This window comes from Phyllobates terribilis, unplaced genomic scaffold (assembly GCF_046119375.1).
Source record: "Phyllobates terribilis strain yellow unplaced genomic scaffold, ASM4611937v1 Scaffold_2__4_contigs__length_985480577, whole genome shotgun sequence".
Lineage (NCBI taxonomy): Eukaryota > Metazoa > Chordata > Amphibia > Anura > Dendrobatidae > Phyllobates > Phyllobates terribilis.
Window position 1 is genome coordinate 680,046,048 of NW_027362762.1, and position 18,292 is coordinate 680,064,339.

Genomic DNA, 18,292 nt, shown 5'->3' on the forward strand with positions numbered 1-18,292 from the left:
GTCGGAGTCAGAAGTCAGACAGGGTATTTAGCCTCAAACTAACATTATTCTGATGTTTGATTTTGATATCTGATTGTGTCCTAAAATGGACACTGTAATCACGAATTGGATGGGTAGCCAATGCAATGACTTGCACAGGGTGGATCAATGATGGAGACAAAACGATCCACAAGATTGGCGCTGCTGTCCGGTAGTGTAGAGTGACCCAAGTTAGGGAAGCTATAAGATAGTCTTCTACTAGTAGTTCCATGTGCACAGTGATCGCTTCAATAATCCAAGTGAAATTAAACCACTTATTTATTGCATTGCATATGTATAAACATCACATTTCAGAGCCGGACCAGCTCCCTCATTAAGTATATACAGTATATTTGAAATGCGCTGTGTCTACTAGTCCGAGACTATCTTCTACCCTCCCTAACTTGAGACAATATACACTACTAGATAGCAGTGCCAATCTAGGGCATCATTTTTAGGATTTTAGGAAGCATGCAATGGCTACAGTTACCATTTCTATTCAGGCGGATTTAGTTTTTGTGCACTCAGCACAGCCACTATAGGTTGGTCATTTATATTAACCTATTGGATAATGCCATATGTGCACAACTGTTTTTTTACTTCTAAAATCATGGCACAGGTTCGAGACACTGGTGTTGCGGCTGGACAGAAATAGGAACCTGCATTTGGAGAGAGGAGATTTTAGTGAGAGGGAGACTGTTTATTTGTGAGTTGCAGTAGTGAAGATGAGAATAAGAGAATGTGTAAAATAAATTGTAGTTCTGGTATGATGAAATTGCATGGACTATACCAGGCAAGATGATGATGACTGCCCAGTTCCTGTTACATGGCTGTATACTTATATATTGGCTTAGTTATAGGTAAAATTGGTTGAGAAAGGTTGATCTTGATGGACCCATGTAACTAGAACACAACTACCGTATATTGCTTTTTAATATGTGATAAAAAATGAAGGAAATATGCCCCCAAAACGGTTAAAAGTGTAGCTAAAAAAGAGATATTACCTTTCTAGTATTCCAAAAAGAGGAAAACATAATTTCTTGAATAAATCTAAGTTTATTGAACATTTATGACGATAAAAAGCACAGTACAAACATCAATACAAAGTCAACATTGTAAATGATTTTAAAAGATTTTTTCCTACTTCTGTATCATGAAAGTATGAAGAACATTTGGGCTAAATTACTTAATCAATAATCACCTATAGGTAATATTGAAACATTTTATTACTTCTAAGCATGTTAAGATTAATATCTACTTAAACCAATGCACTATTTGTTAGAAGATTGTTAGCACTGTGTTAATAATATAGAATGCAAAAACAAATTTGTTAAATAGTTAAAAGGTAAAGCTGAATTAATGACAGAGTAATCACATCTGATAATTCATATCGACTCAGGTTGTGAAAGAAAAAAGCTAATAAAAATGTGCAAAACACAACAAAATGTTATCCTGGAGCAAGGTATTCAAATAGCTTGGCACACAGGGGGACTGCCCCCCCATACACTATCTGCCGTACATTTTCTCAGTGAATTCCCAATCAAATTGTACCTGTAAAGAAACAAATAATAGATTACATAAGCTTAGGAAGAGCTATTTAGTAATTTCTGCAGTTTTTATTGTTAAATTTGGTGATGAGAGTTGAGTGAATGTCGCAAAATTCCATTCATGCAGATTCTCTTAATTTGTGAGTCAGCCAGAAAAGGCTTTAAAAAGCGAACCATTATTCTCGCTTCTCCTCGGCCTTCCTCATACCTGTCCTGCCATCACCACTACCCACATTGTCCTCTGTTTAATCATCTTCTTCTCAATCCCGGTCTTCTGGCATCATCTTTCATTAGGCCCTAAGTTGTCACATAACACCATGGGGCCTTCTCAACTGTGGTGCTGAAAGACCGACAAAGAGAAAAAGGCCATCAAAGATGTGTGTCCTGCTCCATGTGCCAGCATGGCTCCTAGTCAACTTCGGTCCCTGAAGACCAGGAACAAGAAGAAGGCCACAGAGTAGGACAAGGAATGGGAGTGACAGCAGAACATAAAAAGAGCCATGGAGAGTTGAATATAATACATTCCTCACCATTGAAATTGCAACACTAAGAAGGAAAAGTCAATAAATTATGAAAAATCACTGGATCAATAGACTTGTTAATGATACGCAAGCGATGAAAATATGGAAACAATTTTTTCAAAACATTTTGATTTAATCAGTATCAAGTATGAGCACCACAAGCAGAAATACTCAAACTTACACGTTTTAGTATGCTGTGATTGAGGATATTAATAATTGTCTGAGGGACGTTCTGCCATGCTGAATGCACTTTTGAATTCAAACCCAAAAGATGCTGGAGGCTATGGTAGACATTTTTAGGCCACACTGGGTGCTCACAGTAGCATCAGCAACTTGCGGCCTGGCATGCTCATGTTAAAAACGTCTCTTGGGACACTTGGGAGAGATGGATGTACCTCTGCTTCCACAACCAAATCATTGTATTGCTGAGCTGTTAGTGTACCTGGTATAAAGATTAGAGGTGTCTATGTACCATACATTATACCACCCCACACCATCTCGGGAGTAGAACCGCTGTGAAGTCCCATAATGAAGACCTTCACATAGCATTGCCAAATAGACTTGTTAGATCGATGAATGAGGCTTGGAGATTCATTCTGTACATACCAAGCCTAAGGCATCAAACAGTGTATGTACAAATCATCAGATGGCATTTGCATGACACTGGGCTATGAACCAGACATCCAGCTACACGCCACCAATCTCAAAGCCTATCATGGTGCAGACCAAGACGACAATGGTCACTGAAGAGGACATGCCTCCATTCCAGGGTCGAATCCTGCTTTTGCTTTTTTTATTTATGTGGAGACCATGTGGACAATGCCATGAAGAGACCTTCAGGAGGAAATGTAAAACTGTTCCAAGAGCTGTTTTTCAACACGAAAATGCCAGGCAGCATATTGCTAGTGCTACTGAGAGCTACCTGTGTGGCGATGATTATATGCGTGCCCAAATTAATTCAATGTGGCAGAGCAGTCTTCAGACAACCATTAATAATCTCATTGATAGCAGCCAAAGTGTGTGTGTGTATTTCTGCATGTGGCGCTCCTACTCGATATTGATTAAATCGAGATATTTAGAAAATTTAGTTTCCATTTTTTCATCATTTGCATATCATTAACATGTCTGTTCATCCTGTGATTTTTCCTTCACTTTGTTGGAATTTCAATGCTTAAGAGTGTAGTTTATTGCTTTTTAACCCCTTTCCAGGCCTCAAAATCCAGCAAAACGGAGGCCGTGAATTCATGGAAATCAAATCCCAAGAAAAAAAACATATTTCTTAAATTCCAAATTTTGCTGAATATTTATAGTGAAATGGATTCTTTTAGAATAGATTCACTCATCTCTACTGGTGACAGAACCAATTTAAAAAGGAGCAAAACCAAATCACTGTGTTATGTTAACTAACAAGCTAACTTGTCTTTTACATTCTGAATTTTATTAGTGGTAAGAGAAGAAATTTAATATATGTTCAGAAATTCTAAAAATGCCAAATATTGTTTCTCTTAATACTGTATATGTTATTACTGGATTAGCTTCCTCGCTACGGGATCCTACAATAAATAACATGCAGAGCTCTAAGTTATTTCTAGTTACTAACATCCGTCATGCAGATCCTTCATTGACCGTTCTGCAGGACAGTTCCTCGGAATCTGGAGTTTCAAGTTCTGCACATATTTATTACTTACAACCACTGTAATTAATATCTAATCCAATTCTAGACATAGCATACTTGTAATTCACAATGCAAAGAAGTTGTTATTCTTGGCCACTCACCCCTTACTGCAGCTGTAAACAGCTATTGATCCAAAATCTGTTCCTGTTATTAGCATATTTCCATTTTTGATCCGCTCAGGTTCTCCACAGATGACCTCTATAGAATGAGACTTAGTTTATTTAATCTGTTACTAACTCAATGGGAGGCCTTTACATACTAGGCTAGGTCTACAACCAGATGGATATTCTCCTGACAATCAGTTTGGTGATTTCATTTGAAATCCATGCCAAATGCACAGCAAAAATTGTATGTGTAACATTTGGATGTGGCTGCTGATTTGTTGTGGATTTCACAAAGGAATTTCCGCTCTACAATGGAAGAGGTGAATTCTGGAGTGAAATTTTAGCAACAGAAATGTATATGTTGCAGATTTTAAAATCCATATCAAAAGTCAATATTTGTGCTTAAAAATTCAGCAATGTGTGGATAAGATTTGTTGACATCTCACTTGGCTGTTGCTGGGATCTACCACAGATTTTTTTGCCTGCAAATCCACATGAAAAGTCTGCAGCAACGTCACGGGTTTACCGTGACAGAGTGGAGCCAGAAGACCGCAGCGTCTGATTCCTCCTACTCTTGCACTCATTAGATGCCTTTCACCTTCATATTAAACGGTGCACGTTTTTATTTTAGCTGTGCAGGGGTTAATCTGCTGCTGAGAGCTTTTGGAAGCTTCACATGGTGATGCTCTCAGCTGTTCACTGTTAGCCACTCCCCGCTCCTATATAAACTGGACTGTAGCTAGCAGTCATTGCAAGAGCTAGCTGCATTCAGCATGGTTCTAGAAGCTTGGTGGAGAGATGTTGTTCGAGAAGACGCTTGGTGGATTTTGCTAAGACTGTTGCGTGGTTTTGGATGTGTGTTAATCCTCTCTTCTCCTACTTTGGTTTTTCCCCATCCTCCACTCCCCGGTGTTATCTTCTGTGTGCATATATTTGTATGATTGTTATTTTCCTTTATTCCTGTTTGTATTACTTTGTTAGTCTGGTTGGTGTATTGTGATACACTACTACTCCCTCATCCCTGAGCTAGGGGGGAGGGAACAGACTGAGGGCAGATTCAGGAGCTCAGACAAGGTACGTTGCCATGGCGTCTTCACCTTCAGAAGTAATCAGGGAAAGAGGGCCAGCTAGGGTGCCCCTAGTGCTTGGGACAGGGAAGGAGCCACTGGTCCTGGGATCCCTGACAACAAAGTCCTGTCAAGCATTTCATGTGGCGGTATTATTAAACCTTTAACGCAAAATGACACACAAGTACATCAGTGCTGGGGTGTCTCTATGTGTGCAGGGGGCTCAGGAGCTGTTACATAGATGGCATCTGTTTCTAATATTAGCTGCTGGGACTGAGCTCTGATTACTGCTGTTAATTATTGAAATACCTCTGTCAATCTCTGACGGTGGTATTTAAATGGATGTGATTGTGGGTCACCTGTGGTTTACCATGGCAGCCAAGGACCTGCTAAAGGCCCCTGTCGTTGGCATCTCAGTACTCCTGTGAAGCTCAGTGTTACACACCTTTCCCGGGTATCCCAGGCTCTGCTCTCTTCACCTTGGTCCGCTCCCCTGTGCTGTGCTCCATGTCGGGTTTTGCAAGTTGCCTGGCATGGATCAGTGATGTCACTTCTAGTGTTGATTGAATTTGTTCGGCATTTCAAATTCGGGTTCATGTTCGGGGTTCCGGCTTGTTCGCGCCAAAAAATCGGCTCCGCCCATGAACATCCCTGATTTGCCACACTGTCACGCAGATGTTATCAGCGTGACAGCGTGGCAAATCAGGGATGTTTGTGGGCAGAGCTCACCCCACAGCTCACCCCAGAGAGGAGCGTAGAAGAACCGGACACCGGAGTCCGAGGTTGTGGGGCACTGAAGGCCCAGCAGCTCCTAAAAGGAGTTATTTGAAGAGCCACATGTGAATGGCGCCACAGTGCATATGATCGACCACAGCTCCATTTACATGGTGCTCTACAGAGCTCTGATTCTCGGGATCATGGGGGTCCCAGCAGTCGGATCTCCAGTGATTGGACAGTTATCCCCTATCCAGAGGAGAGAGGATTACTTGGGATAATCAATTTAAACAGGTTTTCCAATATTTATTTTTATTTGGCCATAGTAATATTGAAAATACTAAACCAATATTGACGCCTCTCCAACAACAGGACTGGAGAAGTAGTATTGTTCAGTGTATATACAGGACAGGAGAAGTGGTACTGTGCAGTGTATATACAGGACAGGAGGAGTGGTACAGTGCAGTGTATATATACAGGAGGAGTGGTACTGTGCAGTGTTTATATACAGGAGGAGTGGTACTGTGCAGTGTATATATACAGGACAGGAGAGGTAGTACTGTACAGTGTATATACAGGACAGTAGAAGTGGTGCTGTGAAGTGTATATATTCAGGACAGGAGGAGTGGTACTGTGCAGTGTATCTATACAGGACAGGAGAAGTGGTACTGTGCAGTGTATATATACAGGACAGGAGGAGTGGTGCTGTGCAGTGTATATATACAGGACAGGAGAAGTGGTACTGTGCAGTGTATATATACAGGACAGGAGAAGTGGTACTGGGCAGTGTATATACAGTACAGACCAAAAGTTTGGACACACCTTCTCATTTAAAGATTTTTCTGTATTTTCATGACTATGAAAATTGTACATTCACACTGAATGCATCAAAACTATGAATTAACACATGTGGAATTATATACTTAACAAAAAAGTGTGAAACAACTGAAAATATGTCTTATACTAGATGGTGGCCCGATTCTAACGCATCGGGTATTCTAGAATATGTATGCGGCCGACCGGGCGTGACTAATCAGTGAAGCAGTGTTTAAATGGGTTGTGCACTACTTTAAATTAACCCCCAATGTATCCCCCCCGGGGCCCCTAATGAATTTTGTAATTACGTCATGTTATCAATACTGCTTGTGACAACATCGCTGACCACGCACAGCTAACACGTAATTCCCCCGGGTGCAGCCGGCTCTTGCTTCCGCTTACATCACCACTATTTGCGGCTGCAGCCAGGGGTCTCCTGTTCCGCGTACCACGGTGAATGACGGGGTTATCCCCCATCGTGTCACACCCAGCATCCACCGCGCGCTCTGTCAATGAATGCGCGTGCGGTGGATGCGGGGTGTGACAGGATGGGGGATAACCACGCCCACAGCCCATCACTCAACGTGGAACGCGAAACAGGAGACCCCTTGGCTGCAGCCGCAAATAGTCGTGACATAAGCGCAGAAGTACGTCACACTGTGACTGACAGAACGTGTTCACTGAACGTGACAGAAGTACATCACACTCTGACTTACCGTGTTTAGTAAACGTGACTGAACTAAGTCGCACTGTGACTGACAGAACGTATTCATTAAACGTGACAGAAGTACATCACACACTGTGACTGACAAAACATGTTCAGTACGTCATGGGCAGTTGGTGAGTCACATGACCACATGGGCGGAGTCAGCCCTACTATCTCCCGATGGTGGCGCACTTTTTTTAAATCCGGCGCCAATTGGCCGGAGAGTGTGTTTAAATTTGGAGCCAAAATCGCTGATTGGCCGCGGCCGGACCAATCAGCGACCCGGGATTTCCTGGACGGACAGACAGACGGGATAAGCCGATTATATAGTAGATTCTAGGGTCTTCTAAGTAGCCACCTTTTGCTTTGATGACTGCTTTGCACACTCTTGGCATTCTCTTGATGAGCTTCAAGAGGTAGTCACCGGAAATGGTTTTCACTTCACAGGTGTGCCCTGTCAGGTTTAATAAGTGGGATTTCTTGCCTTATAAATGGGGTTGGGACCATCAGTTGTGTTGTGCAGAAGTCTGGTGGATACACAGCTGATAATCCTACTGAATAGACTGTTAGAATTTGTATTATGGCAAGAAAAAAGCAGCTAAGTAAAGAAAAATGAGTGGCCATCATTACTTTAAGAAATGAAGGTCAGTCAGTCCGAAAAATTGGGAAAACTTTGAAAGTGTCCCCAAGTGCAGTTGCAAAAACCATCAAGTGCTACAAAGAAACTGGCTCACATGAGGACCGCCCCAGGAAAGGAAGACCAAGAGTCACCTCTGCTTCTGAGGATAAGTTTATCCGAGTCACCAGCCTCAGAAATCGCAGGTTAACAGCAGCTCAGATTAGAGACCAGGTCAATGCCACACAGAGTTCTAGCAGCAGACACATCTCTACAACAACTGTTAAGAGGAGACTTTGTGCAGCAGGCCTTCATGGTAAAATAGCTGCTAGGAAACCAGGCAACAAGCAGAAGACACTTGTTTGGGCTAAAGAACACAAGGAATGGACATTAGACCAGTGGAAATCTGTGCTTTGGTCTGATGAGTCCAAATTTGAGATCTTTGGTCCCAACCACCGTGTCTTTGTGCGACGCAGAAAAGGTGAACGGATGGACTCTACATGCCTGGTTCCCACCGTGAAGCATGGAGGAGGAGGTGTGATGGTGTGGGGGTGCTTTGCTGGTGACACTGTTGGGGATTTATTCAAAATTGAAGGCATACTGAACCAGCATGGCTACCACAGCATCTTGCAGCGGCATGCTATTCAATCCGGTTTGCGTTTAGTTGGACCATCATTTATTTTTCAACAGGACAATGACCCCAAACACACCTCCAGGCTGTGTAAGGGCTATTTACCAAGAAGGAGAGTGATGGGGTGCTACGCCAGATGACCTGGCCTCCACAGTCACCAGACCTGAACCCAATCGAGATGGTTTGGGGTGAGCTGGACCGCAGAGTGAAGGCAAAAGGGCCAACAAGTGCTAAGCATCTCTGGGAACTTCTTCAAGATTGTTGGAAGACCATTTCCGGTGACTACCTCTTGAAGCTCATCAAGAGAATGCCAAGAGTGTGCAAAGCAGTCATCAAAGCAAAAGGTGGCTACTTTGAAGAACCTAGAATATAAGACATATTTTCAGTTGTTTCACACTTTTTTGTTAAGCATATAATTCCACATGTTAATTCATAGTTTTGATGCCTTCAGTGTGAATGTACAATTTTCATAGTCATGAAAATACAGAAAAATCTTTAAATGAGAAGGTGTGTCCAAACTTTTGGTCTGTACGGTATACAGGACAGGAGGAGTGGTACTGGGCAGTGTATATATACAGGACAGGAGGAGTGGTACTGTGCAGTGTATATGTACAGGACAGGAGGAGTGGTACTGTGCAGTGTATATGTACAGGACAGGAGACGTGGTACTGTGCAGTGTATATATAGGAGACAGGAGGAGTGGTGCTGTGCGGTGTATATACACAGGACTGGAGGAGTGGTGCTGTGCGGTGTACATATACAGTACAGGAGAAGTGGTACTGTGCAGTGTATATACACAGGACAGGAGGAGTGGTGCTGTGCAGTGTTATATACATGACAGGAGACGTGGTACTGTGCAGTGTATATATACAGGACAGGAGGAGTGGTACTGTGCAGTGTATATATACAGGACAGGAGGAGTGGTACTGTGCAGTGTATATATACAGGACAGGAGAAGTGGTACTGTGCAGTGTATATATACAGGACAGGAGGAGTGGTGCTGTGCAGAGTATAAACACAGGACAGGAGGAGTGGTACTGTGCAGTGTATATATACAGGACAGGAGGAGTGGTACTGTGCAGTGTATATATACAGGACAGGAGGAGTGGTAATGTGCAGTGTATATATACAGGACAGGAGGAGTGGTACTGTGCAGTGTATATATACAGGACAGAAGAAGTGGTACTGTGCAGTGTATATATACAGGGCAGGAGAAGTGGTACTGGGAAGTATATATATACAGGACAGGAGGAGTGGTACTGTGCAGTGTATATATACAGGACAGGAGAAGTGGTACTGTGCGGTGTATATATACAGGACAGGAGGAGTGGTACTGTGCGGTGTATATATACAGGACAGGAGAAGTGGTACTGTGCGGTGTATATATACAGGACTGGAGAAGTGGTACTGTGCGGTGTATATATACAGGACAGGAGAAGTGGTACTGTGCGGTGTATATATACAGGACAGGAGAAGTGGTACTGTGCGGTGTATATATACAGGACAGGAGAAGTGGTACTGTGCAGTGTATATATACAGGACAGGAGAAGTGGTACTGTGCGGTGTATATATACAGGACAGGAGGAGTGGTACTGTGCGGTGTATATATACAGGACAGGAGAAGTGGTACTGTGCGGTGTATATATACAGGACAGGAGAAGTGGTACTGTGCGGTGTATATATACAGGACAGGAGGAGTAGTGCTGTGCGGTGTATATATACAGGACAGGAGAATTGGTACTGTGCGGTGTATATATATGTAGCGCCCCGAGGGTTCGGCCGCTACAGGGGTATTGCACCTCAGACCAGAGGTGTGATATTCCACTCCCAGGTAAGGATGGAGTATGGACCAGGGCTCAGTTAGCTGCATACAGCACACACACCCCATTTCCGAGGGACAGCTCAACGGTGCTCCCACTAGACATAAGTGCAGGCACGACCGACTATGTCCCTGCCTGGAGTGGGGAGGGGGGTGGAACACCCAGTGCTGTAGGGGCAGATAGGGGTTGGTTCCTGAGCGTAGGAAGGAGCTCATTGGTTGCTGGTCACCTGGGCTCATGGTCAGAGGGAGGTATAAAAGGTGGGCACCATCTTAGATCTAGGAGAAGTTCGGTTCTGTCCAGAGAGGAGAAGACAGGGAGCAGAGGCTCTGTAGGAGCTCTACTCCAGAAGGGCCTAGTGAGAGGCCGAGGAGGAGGTGAAGGGGAGCTGAGATTTTGGCTCTTCTCAGCTCCAAGAGAAAGGAACAGAAACAGAAAGGAACTGCAAAGAAAGAGAAAGAGAAACAGAAGGGCTCAGGAACAAGAAGGTGGAAGGGACCCTAAGAACCCACGAGAATCCAGGGTGAAGGGTCAGGCAGATTAAGGGTACCGGATCCCAAGTTGGTGGAGGAGAAACTACCCTCAGCCAAAGACCGGTCGTCGTGATCATTTATTGGTGCGACACCTCATCAAACCTGCTAGGAAGGCACCATATAGGACAGCGGAGGACAGGGCCCACGTTTACCCGCACAAGTCCGCGGCAGCTCGACAAAAGTGGGTCACTGGTGAGGCAGGCCAGAGAAAGGATTAAAGGGGGTCCTGTGCCATGCTCCTGAACTGCCTGGGAGTTGACCGAGCCCCTCACCTGGTGGACGCAGCACGGCTCGGGCGGTCACTGCCGACGGAAGTGACCCGGAACAAACGAACTGTGAGTAAAGACCCTGGACTGTAACTTGTTGTCCGTGTGCTCCTTCGCTCCTCCGGCACTACCGGTACTGGGACCTTCACTACCATCACTCCCACCATCCACTACACTGCCCTGGGGCCGCACTCTTCCCGTGGGGAGTCACACTACCCTAGCTGCATACCTCATCAGCCCCAGCGGTCTGCATGCAGCGGCGGTTCCTAATAACCGCAATCCACGGGTGGCGTAGTCGGACATTATCAGCAGAACGTAGCAGACTACCATTGGCCTGACCACCCTGAGCCACGGAACCGGGTCGCCACTACTACCCCCATCGTCTCCCTATTGCCCGGATCCGAGTGCCCCACGGCCCAGGGGGCGAGTCAGCTTTGGCGTAGTCGGCAGGATTTTGTGCCCGCTAACAGCGGGTACTGCGCGCCTGAACAGAGACTGTTTCATTGTACTAAAGATGGCGCCCGCCCCAGAAGAACGAGCGCCATAATGTGCGCGCCAAAAGACCACAGGAGGCCGCCTCCCATCGTGGGCCGGGTCCCAGAATGGCGCCAAAGAGGAAGTCCGCCCCCAACAACCATGAGCACGGCTGTGGAAATGTCCGTCAACGTGGGGGGGCTGCCCCTGAGAGTGATTGTCAGCAGAATGCCCCAGGACCACCCCCCATGGGGGCGGAAAGAGAAGAAAACTGCGGGGCAGGGGGTGGTCTGGATCAGCCCAGACAGACCGCACCCGGGGATGGACGCCCTCAGCAGCACCAGCCTCCTGGCCCGAAGCCTGCTGCAGGCCGAACCGCTCTGCAGCCTAGCAGAAGTCCTGGCGCAGCTCCCCAGAGACCCGGAGCGTGCGCAAGCTGCACTGGAGGACCTGGAGCGGAGGATGGTCCGGGCGCAGCGAGATGCACTCACCAAGTGGAGAGAGGAACTGGCCCGGCAGGCCGAGACCCACCAGCGACAGGCCTCAGCCGCAACCCGGGGTTTGCCTGCCTCTGAGGACGGCGCAGGAGGAGAGAGGACCGGAGGCGACGCTGCGGAGGGAGCCACGAGGACTGAGGCAAGTGAAGGGGACGTCACCACCCCAAGCCCAGCACCCGCAGGCCTGCCCCAGCCTCCCGTCGCAGCACCAGAAGCCCCACTCACCGCACCTGTTGCCGCGCCGCTACTGCTCTCAGCTAGGCCTCAAGCGGCGAGCGCCGCGGCCACGCCCCGCCCGGCGCCACGCCCCTTGACCCCGGGCGCCGTAAAGCAGGAAGCATCATCGGCCCGGTCGCAAGGCCTGGATGACCCGGGCGCCATCGCTAAGCCTGCGCCCCTGTCCCGGATGGGTCTGCCACCTAGCGCAGCCACAAGACCCCCGGCCTGGTCGCAAGGCCGAGTGCCCCCGGGCGCTGCTTCCAGATTAGGTCCCCCCACTATACCATCGCTGGGCGTGGACCTATTGGCACATCACACCGGTCCGGATGGACTGCCACTGGAGTGGCCGGCTGAAGTGACCGGCAATCAGCCATGGAAGGCCCAGCCCCCGCGTGAGCCTCTGATACCGGCTCCTGAACCCGTCGAGGTCACCCTACCCCCACTGGAGGACGTCCAATTTGCGTGGGACCCCACCAGCGAGAACTTAATGGGGTTCTCTCAAGAGACCCAGGCAGACGCGGTCCGTCGTCTGGAGGCCTGTCATCAGCAACTGGCGACCTTTGAGCGGGAGCGACGAGAGAGGCGCGTCAGAGAGGAACGGCTCCAAGCCCAGAGTGCTGAGCAAAAGCGCAAGGCCCGCCAAGACCCCCAAGAAGCCCGTGGCCCCCGAATCACCGGGACCATAGTCAAATTCCACATGGAGAACGGCTGGGGGTTCATCAGGGGCCCAGAAACCGCAGGCGACGTCTTTGTGACCCGCAGGGACGTTGAGAGTCATCTACCTGAGGAACACCGTGGCCGTGACTTGTACCCTGGTGATGTGGTCACCTTCACCCGCCACGTAGGCGCAAAAGGACTGTACGCCCTACATGTTCATCGGCTCACTGAGGAGGAACTACAACACCGCGGCTATGAGGAGAGCCAAGAGGACCCGGACGGGTCTGAAGAACCATATGAGGAGGAAGAAGGAGCATATGGAGGACACCGCTACTAGTAAGTGGCAGAAGCATGTGTGCAAATAGTTACCCGTCTGGGTACAAAGGAACTGTGTGGGACTGTTTCCAGAAAAGTGTGGTCCCCATTGGGACTGATAAAGGACCATTTGATTGTTGCTCTATCCCGTAAGTAACCTGGCTGAGGACTGAGAGCAGCCATCCCTCTTCCCCTAACAGGCTGAGGACTGTGAGCAGCCATTCCTCTCCCTAAAACCGGCCGAGGACTGGGAACGGCCAATCCCTTGTACATAGTTGCGCTTCCTAAAGCGCCCCCTACTGGTTTTATAAAAAAAAAAAAAACTGCAACGTCTACCTCAAGATTTACTGGACTGTTGCACCTTTACCTGGTCGAGATCCAAGAATACAAGAGTGTGTCTTGCTTAAAAATGTTTTACATGAGAAAGTTTTATATGCTGCTAGGTAATAATGCAAATGTTTTACAAGATGTTTTATATGACAAAAGAGTTCCAGAGGCATTAGCAAAGTGTTCTATAATAGTGACAAGAAAAGAAAAGTGTTTCCCATAAAGGGAATTGAACCGTATTACCTGTTTTCTGATGTGAAAAGTTATTGAAAAAGTTTTGCATGTCCTGTAATTATCTGTTTTTGCTCTTTTCCAGCCTGAGGACGTGCTGTGCTTTACCAGGGGGGAATGTAGCGCCCCGAGGGTTCGGCCGCTACAGGGGTATTGCACCTCAGACCAGAGGTGTGATATTCCACTCCCAGGTAAGGATGGAGTATGGACCAGGGCTCAGTTAGCTGCATACAGCACACACACCCCATTTCCGAGGGACAGCTCAACGGTGCTCCCACTAGACATAAGTGCAGGCACGACCGACTATGTCCCTGCCTGGAGTGGAGAGGGGGGTGGAACACCCAGTGCTGTAGGGGCAGATAGGGGTTGGTTCCTGAGCGTAGGAAGGAGCTCATTGGTTGCTGGTCACCTGGGCTCATGGTCAGAGGGAGGTATAAAAGGTGGGCACCATCTTAGATCTAGGAGAAGTTCGGTTCTGTCCAGAGAGGAGAAGACAGGGAGTAGAGGCTCTGTAGGAGCTCTACTCCAGAAGGGCCTAGTGAGAGGCCGAGGAGGAGGTGAAGGGGAGCTGAGATTTTGGCTCATCTCAGCTCCAAGAGAAAGGAACAGAAAGGAACAGAAACAGAAAGGAACTGCAAAGAAAGAGAGAGAGAAACAGAAGGGCTCAGGAACAAGAAGGTGGAAGGGACCCTAAGAACCCACGAGAATCCAGGGTGAAGGGTCAGGCAGATTAAGGGTACCGGATCCCAAGTTGGTGGAGGAGAAACTACCCTCAGCCAAAGACCGGTCGTCGTGATCATCTATTGGTGCGACACCTCATCAAACCTGCTAGGAAGGCACCATATAGGACAGCGGAGGACGGGGCCCACGTTTAACCGCAAGAGTCCGCGGCAGCTCGACAAAAGTGGGTCACTGGTGAGGCAGGCCAGAGAAAGGATTAAAGGGGGTCCTGTGCCATGCTCCTGAACTGCCTGGGAGTTGACCGAGCCCCTCACCTGGTGGATGCAGCACGGCTCGGGCGGTCACTGCCGACGGAAGTGACCCGGAACAAACGAACTGTGAGTAAAGACCCTGGACTGTAACTTGTTGTCCGTGTGCTCCTTCGCTCCTCCGGCACTACCGGTACTGGGACCTTCACTACCATCACTCCCACCATCCACTACACTGCCCTGGGGCCGCACTCTTCCCGTGGGGAGTCACACTACCCTAGCTGCACACCTCATCAGCCCCAGCGGTCTGCATGCAGCGGTGGTTCCTAATAACCGCAATCCACGGGTGGCGTAGTCGGACATTATCAGCAGAACATAGCAGACTACCATTGGCCTGACCACCCTGAGCCACGGAACCGGGTCGCCACTACTACCCCCATCGTCTCCCTATTGCCCGGATCCGAGTGCCCCACGGCCCAGGGGGCGAGTCATATACAGGACAGGAGAAGTGGTACTGTGCGGTGTATATATACAGGACAGGAGGAGTGGTACTGTGCAGTGTATATATACAGGACAGAAGAAGTGGTACTGTGCAGTGTATATATATATATACTGGACAGGTGAAGTGGTACTGTGCAGTGTATATATACAGGACAGGAGGAGCGGTACTGTGCGGTTTATATATACAGGACAGGAGAAGTGGTACTGTGCAGTGTATATATACAGGACAGGAGGAGTGGTGCTGTGCGGTGTATATATACAGGACAGGAGAAGTGGTACTGTGCATTGCAGGGGCGGACACAGACTGCAGAGGGCCCATGTGCAAGAAATACTTCTGAGCCCCCCACCTTCATAATGCAACAATGTTATGTAAACATATAGATTGTTATATATATTACTAGTTTAGAACACAATTATAATATCTAAAAATAAATGTAAGCTGGATATTTAAGAACTGAATATCACACAGAGCAGTCATGCCATTGATATGTCTTTGGATGTGCTTATCGTGGCCTATCACTTATCAAGTGGTCCAGACTCGCACTACTTCACACTTTGGAGGAAATAATACTGTAGTTAGGAAAAATTTATTTTTTTTCAAAACTCCAAGGGATTATCCGGAACTGTTTCTTTTTTTTTTTTTTTTGCTATGGGCCTATGAGCTAACAGGCAGATTGTTGGTAACTTCCTGCCTGTCCTACCCAGTGCTAGCATAGAGGGGGCACAGACGGCTTTGGCTTGTGATTCTGCTGCTTCACATAAACAGAACATCTAATTTTTTTCCGGGCTGCTCTGTTGAAGGGAGATCACTGCCAACGTCATGATGATTGACAGAGGGTTCCACCCGCAGAAGCCGCTGAATCACTGGCAAGAGCCATCTGTGATCGTTGTCTGCCAGCAGAGATCGGCATTAAAATTAATATAGTTCTTTAAAGTGAACCAGTCATTTTATTTAGTATTATGACATTTATTTTGTTACATATACAATAGACACTGCAAATAGCTTGTGATCGGTGGGGGTCTGGGCCCTGAGACCACCAATTGCTCAAAACACCGCCCTGAAGTATGCTGCTCTTGTAACAGCACACGCATAGAGCAGTGCATAGCGTGAATAGTAATCCTATGGGTCCACAAACTCTGTGTACAAGCGATCACGCGGCCGCTCACTTGCACTGGGAATCAGGACTGCAATTCATTTTAAGGGATGTAACAGGTTCATTTGAACAATTGTACTGTACATTGGGTCAGTATGATGCCCAAGTTCAACAGACAGGAAACTGACCCCAAAATGACCAGTGTACCAGGGGACTTCAGCGATGCTTCAAACAGACTTATGGTCTATGTGGGATTGCAGCTTGCCCAACCAGGTACAAACTGAACTAGTGCATGTCACTGACAGGCCGCTGTGCACACAACTTGTGGATATGTGACCGGCACTTTCCGCAGGTGATCACTGCTGCCAACATGTTCATATAGGAATTTTTGATTTCTTTAAAACAATACTATTCCAGATTTTCCACAGGAGAGGCTGTATGTCCATCTTCTCAATCTGGGCCACACACAGTCGTCTTCTGCTGAAGCTTCCCGCTCCAAGCTGTGACTGCAGGGCAGAGAGGACACAGGGATAGCATTCACTGTCAGCCAATCACAGATGTGCTTATAAAGCAAAGTCTGTGATTGACTGACAGGCAATGAGGCACAAATGTCAGTGTGTGCAGTGCCTATAACTTTATAATGGTGTATGAAGAGGTGCACTCTGGAGACCCCTCTTAGGCTTCGTTCCCACTATGCATTTTTCAAGCGTTTTTGCAGCGTAATTTCCGCAGCGAAAACGCTTAAAAAACGCTTGGTAATACGTGCCCCATGGTCCCCAATGATAATCCGCATGTATTGTGCACATGCTGCGGAAATTTCCGCTGCGGATTATCATTGCGGAAAAATCCGCAGCATGTCCATTATTGTTGTAGACACGCAGCGTAATTGCCGCCATTGACTTGCATTGAATCGTTTAATATCCGCATGACTACATGTGCACATGCGGATATTAAGCGATTCAATGTGCGGATGGTACCCGGATCTGGAGAAGAGGAGACTCTCATCCAGACCTGGGTACCATAGTACCTGTAAAAAAAATAATTTAAAATAAAAAATATACATTATACTCACCTTCTGATGGCCCCCTGTCTCCTCTATGGTGCGTCCTGGCTCCCCAGTGGCTCGCGATGGTGTAAAACAGTGTTTCCCAAACTCCAGTCCCCACGGTCCCCCACATGTCATGTTTTCAGAATTTCCTTAGTATTGCCCAGGTCATAGAATTATTTATTATTAAGGCATCAGAAACTGCCACAGGTTCTCTCACCTGTGCAATACTAAGGAGATCCTGAAAACATAATGCGTTGGGGTCCGTGAGGACGGGATTTGGGAAACACTGGTGTAAAAGGACCTTCCATGACGTCATTTAGTCATGTGGTAGGTCACACGACCGCTGATGTCAGCAGTCGTGTGACCTGTAACATGACTAAATGACATCATGGAAGGTCCTTTTACACCACCACGAGCCATACAAGAGACCGGACGCACCGGAGAGAAGACCGCGGGCCATCGGAAGGTGAGTATAATTTTTTTTTTACTGTTTTACTGTTTACCATTTTTATTCTTTTTTTAACTATTAACTTGGTCACACTATATAAATCCATGCCGGTTGCATGGATTTATATAGTGTGACCAAGTTGTCAAGCACTTTCCAAGTGATGCTAAAATCGATTGGAAAAGCGCTTGATAACCCGCATGCAGAAATACATGCAAAAACGCTTGACAAACGCTTCTACCTGGCAGGAAAAACGCATGTAAAATCCGCATGCGTTTTTCCTGCCAGGGAGCTGCAGAAAAAAATCTGCAGCATTTCTGCATCCTGGGCACTTAGCCTTATAGAGATCAGGACGTGGTTAATGCCCTGCTTCAGTTATCTCCTCTCTCTCTCTCTCAGCACTCCGCCCCTCTTCTCATACCAACAGATCAGCAGCAGGGCACAGGCAGGTCAGGTGTCAGCAGCAGAGGGGGAATCATCACAGCCTGACTCCCTCCTCCCAGCAGTGTCTGAACATAGAT

The 18,292-nt window shown here is 47.2% G+C and overlaps 1 protein-coding gene across 3 annotated transcripts in view; it reads right to left on the reverse strand.

The window, feature by feature from the left end:
* Nucleotides 1-1,054: 1,054 nt before the first annotated feature.
* Nucleotides 1,055-18,292, reverse strand: part of LOC141224238 (zona pellucida sperm-binding protein 3 receptor-like) — a 135,921-nt gene continuing 118,683 nt past the window's right edge. For 2 of the 3 annotated variants that reach the window (XM_073666892.1, XM_073666890.1), the window contains 2 exons: nt 3,863-3,959; nt 1,055-1,569 (listed from right to left, as the gene is read on the reverse strand). In XM_073666892.1, coding sequence (XP_073522993.1) covers nt 1,485-1,569; nt 3,863-3,959 — 182 coding nt within the window. In that variant the 3' untranslated portion in view covers nt 1,055-1,484. The remainder of the gene's footprint in view (nt 1,570-3,862; nt 3,960-18,292) is intronic. The other variant, XM_073666891.1, reaches the window with a different exon arrangement.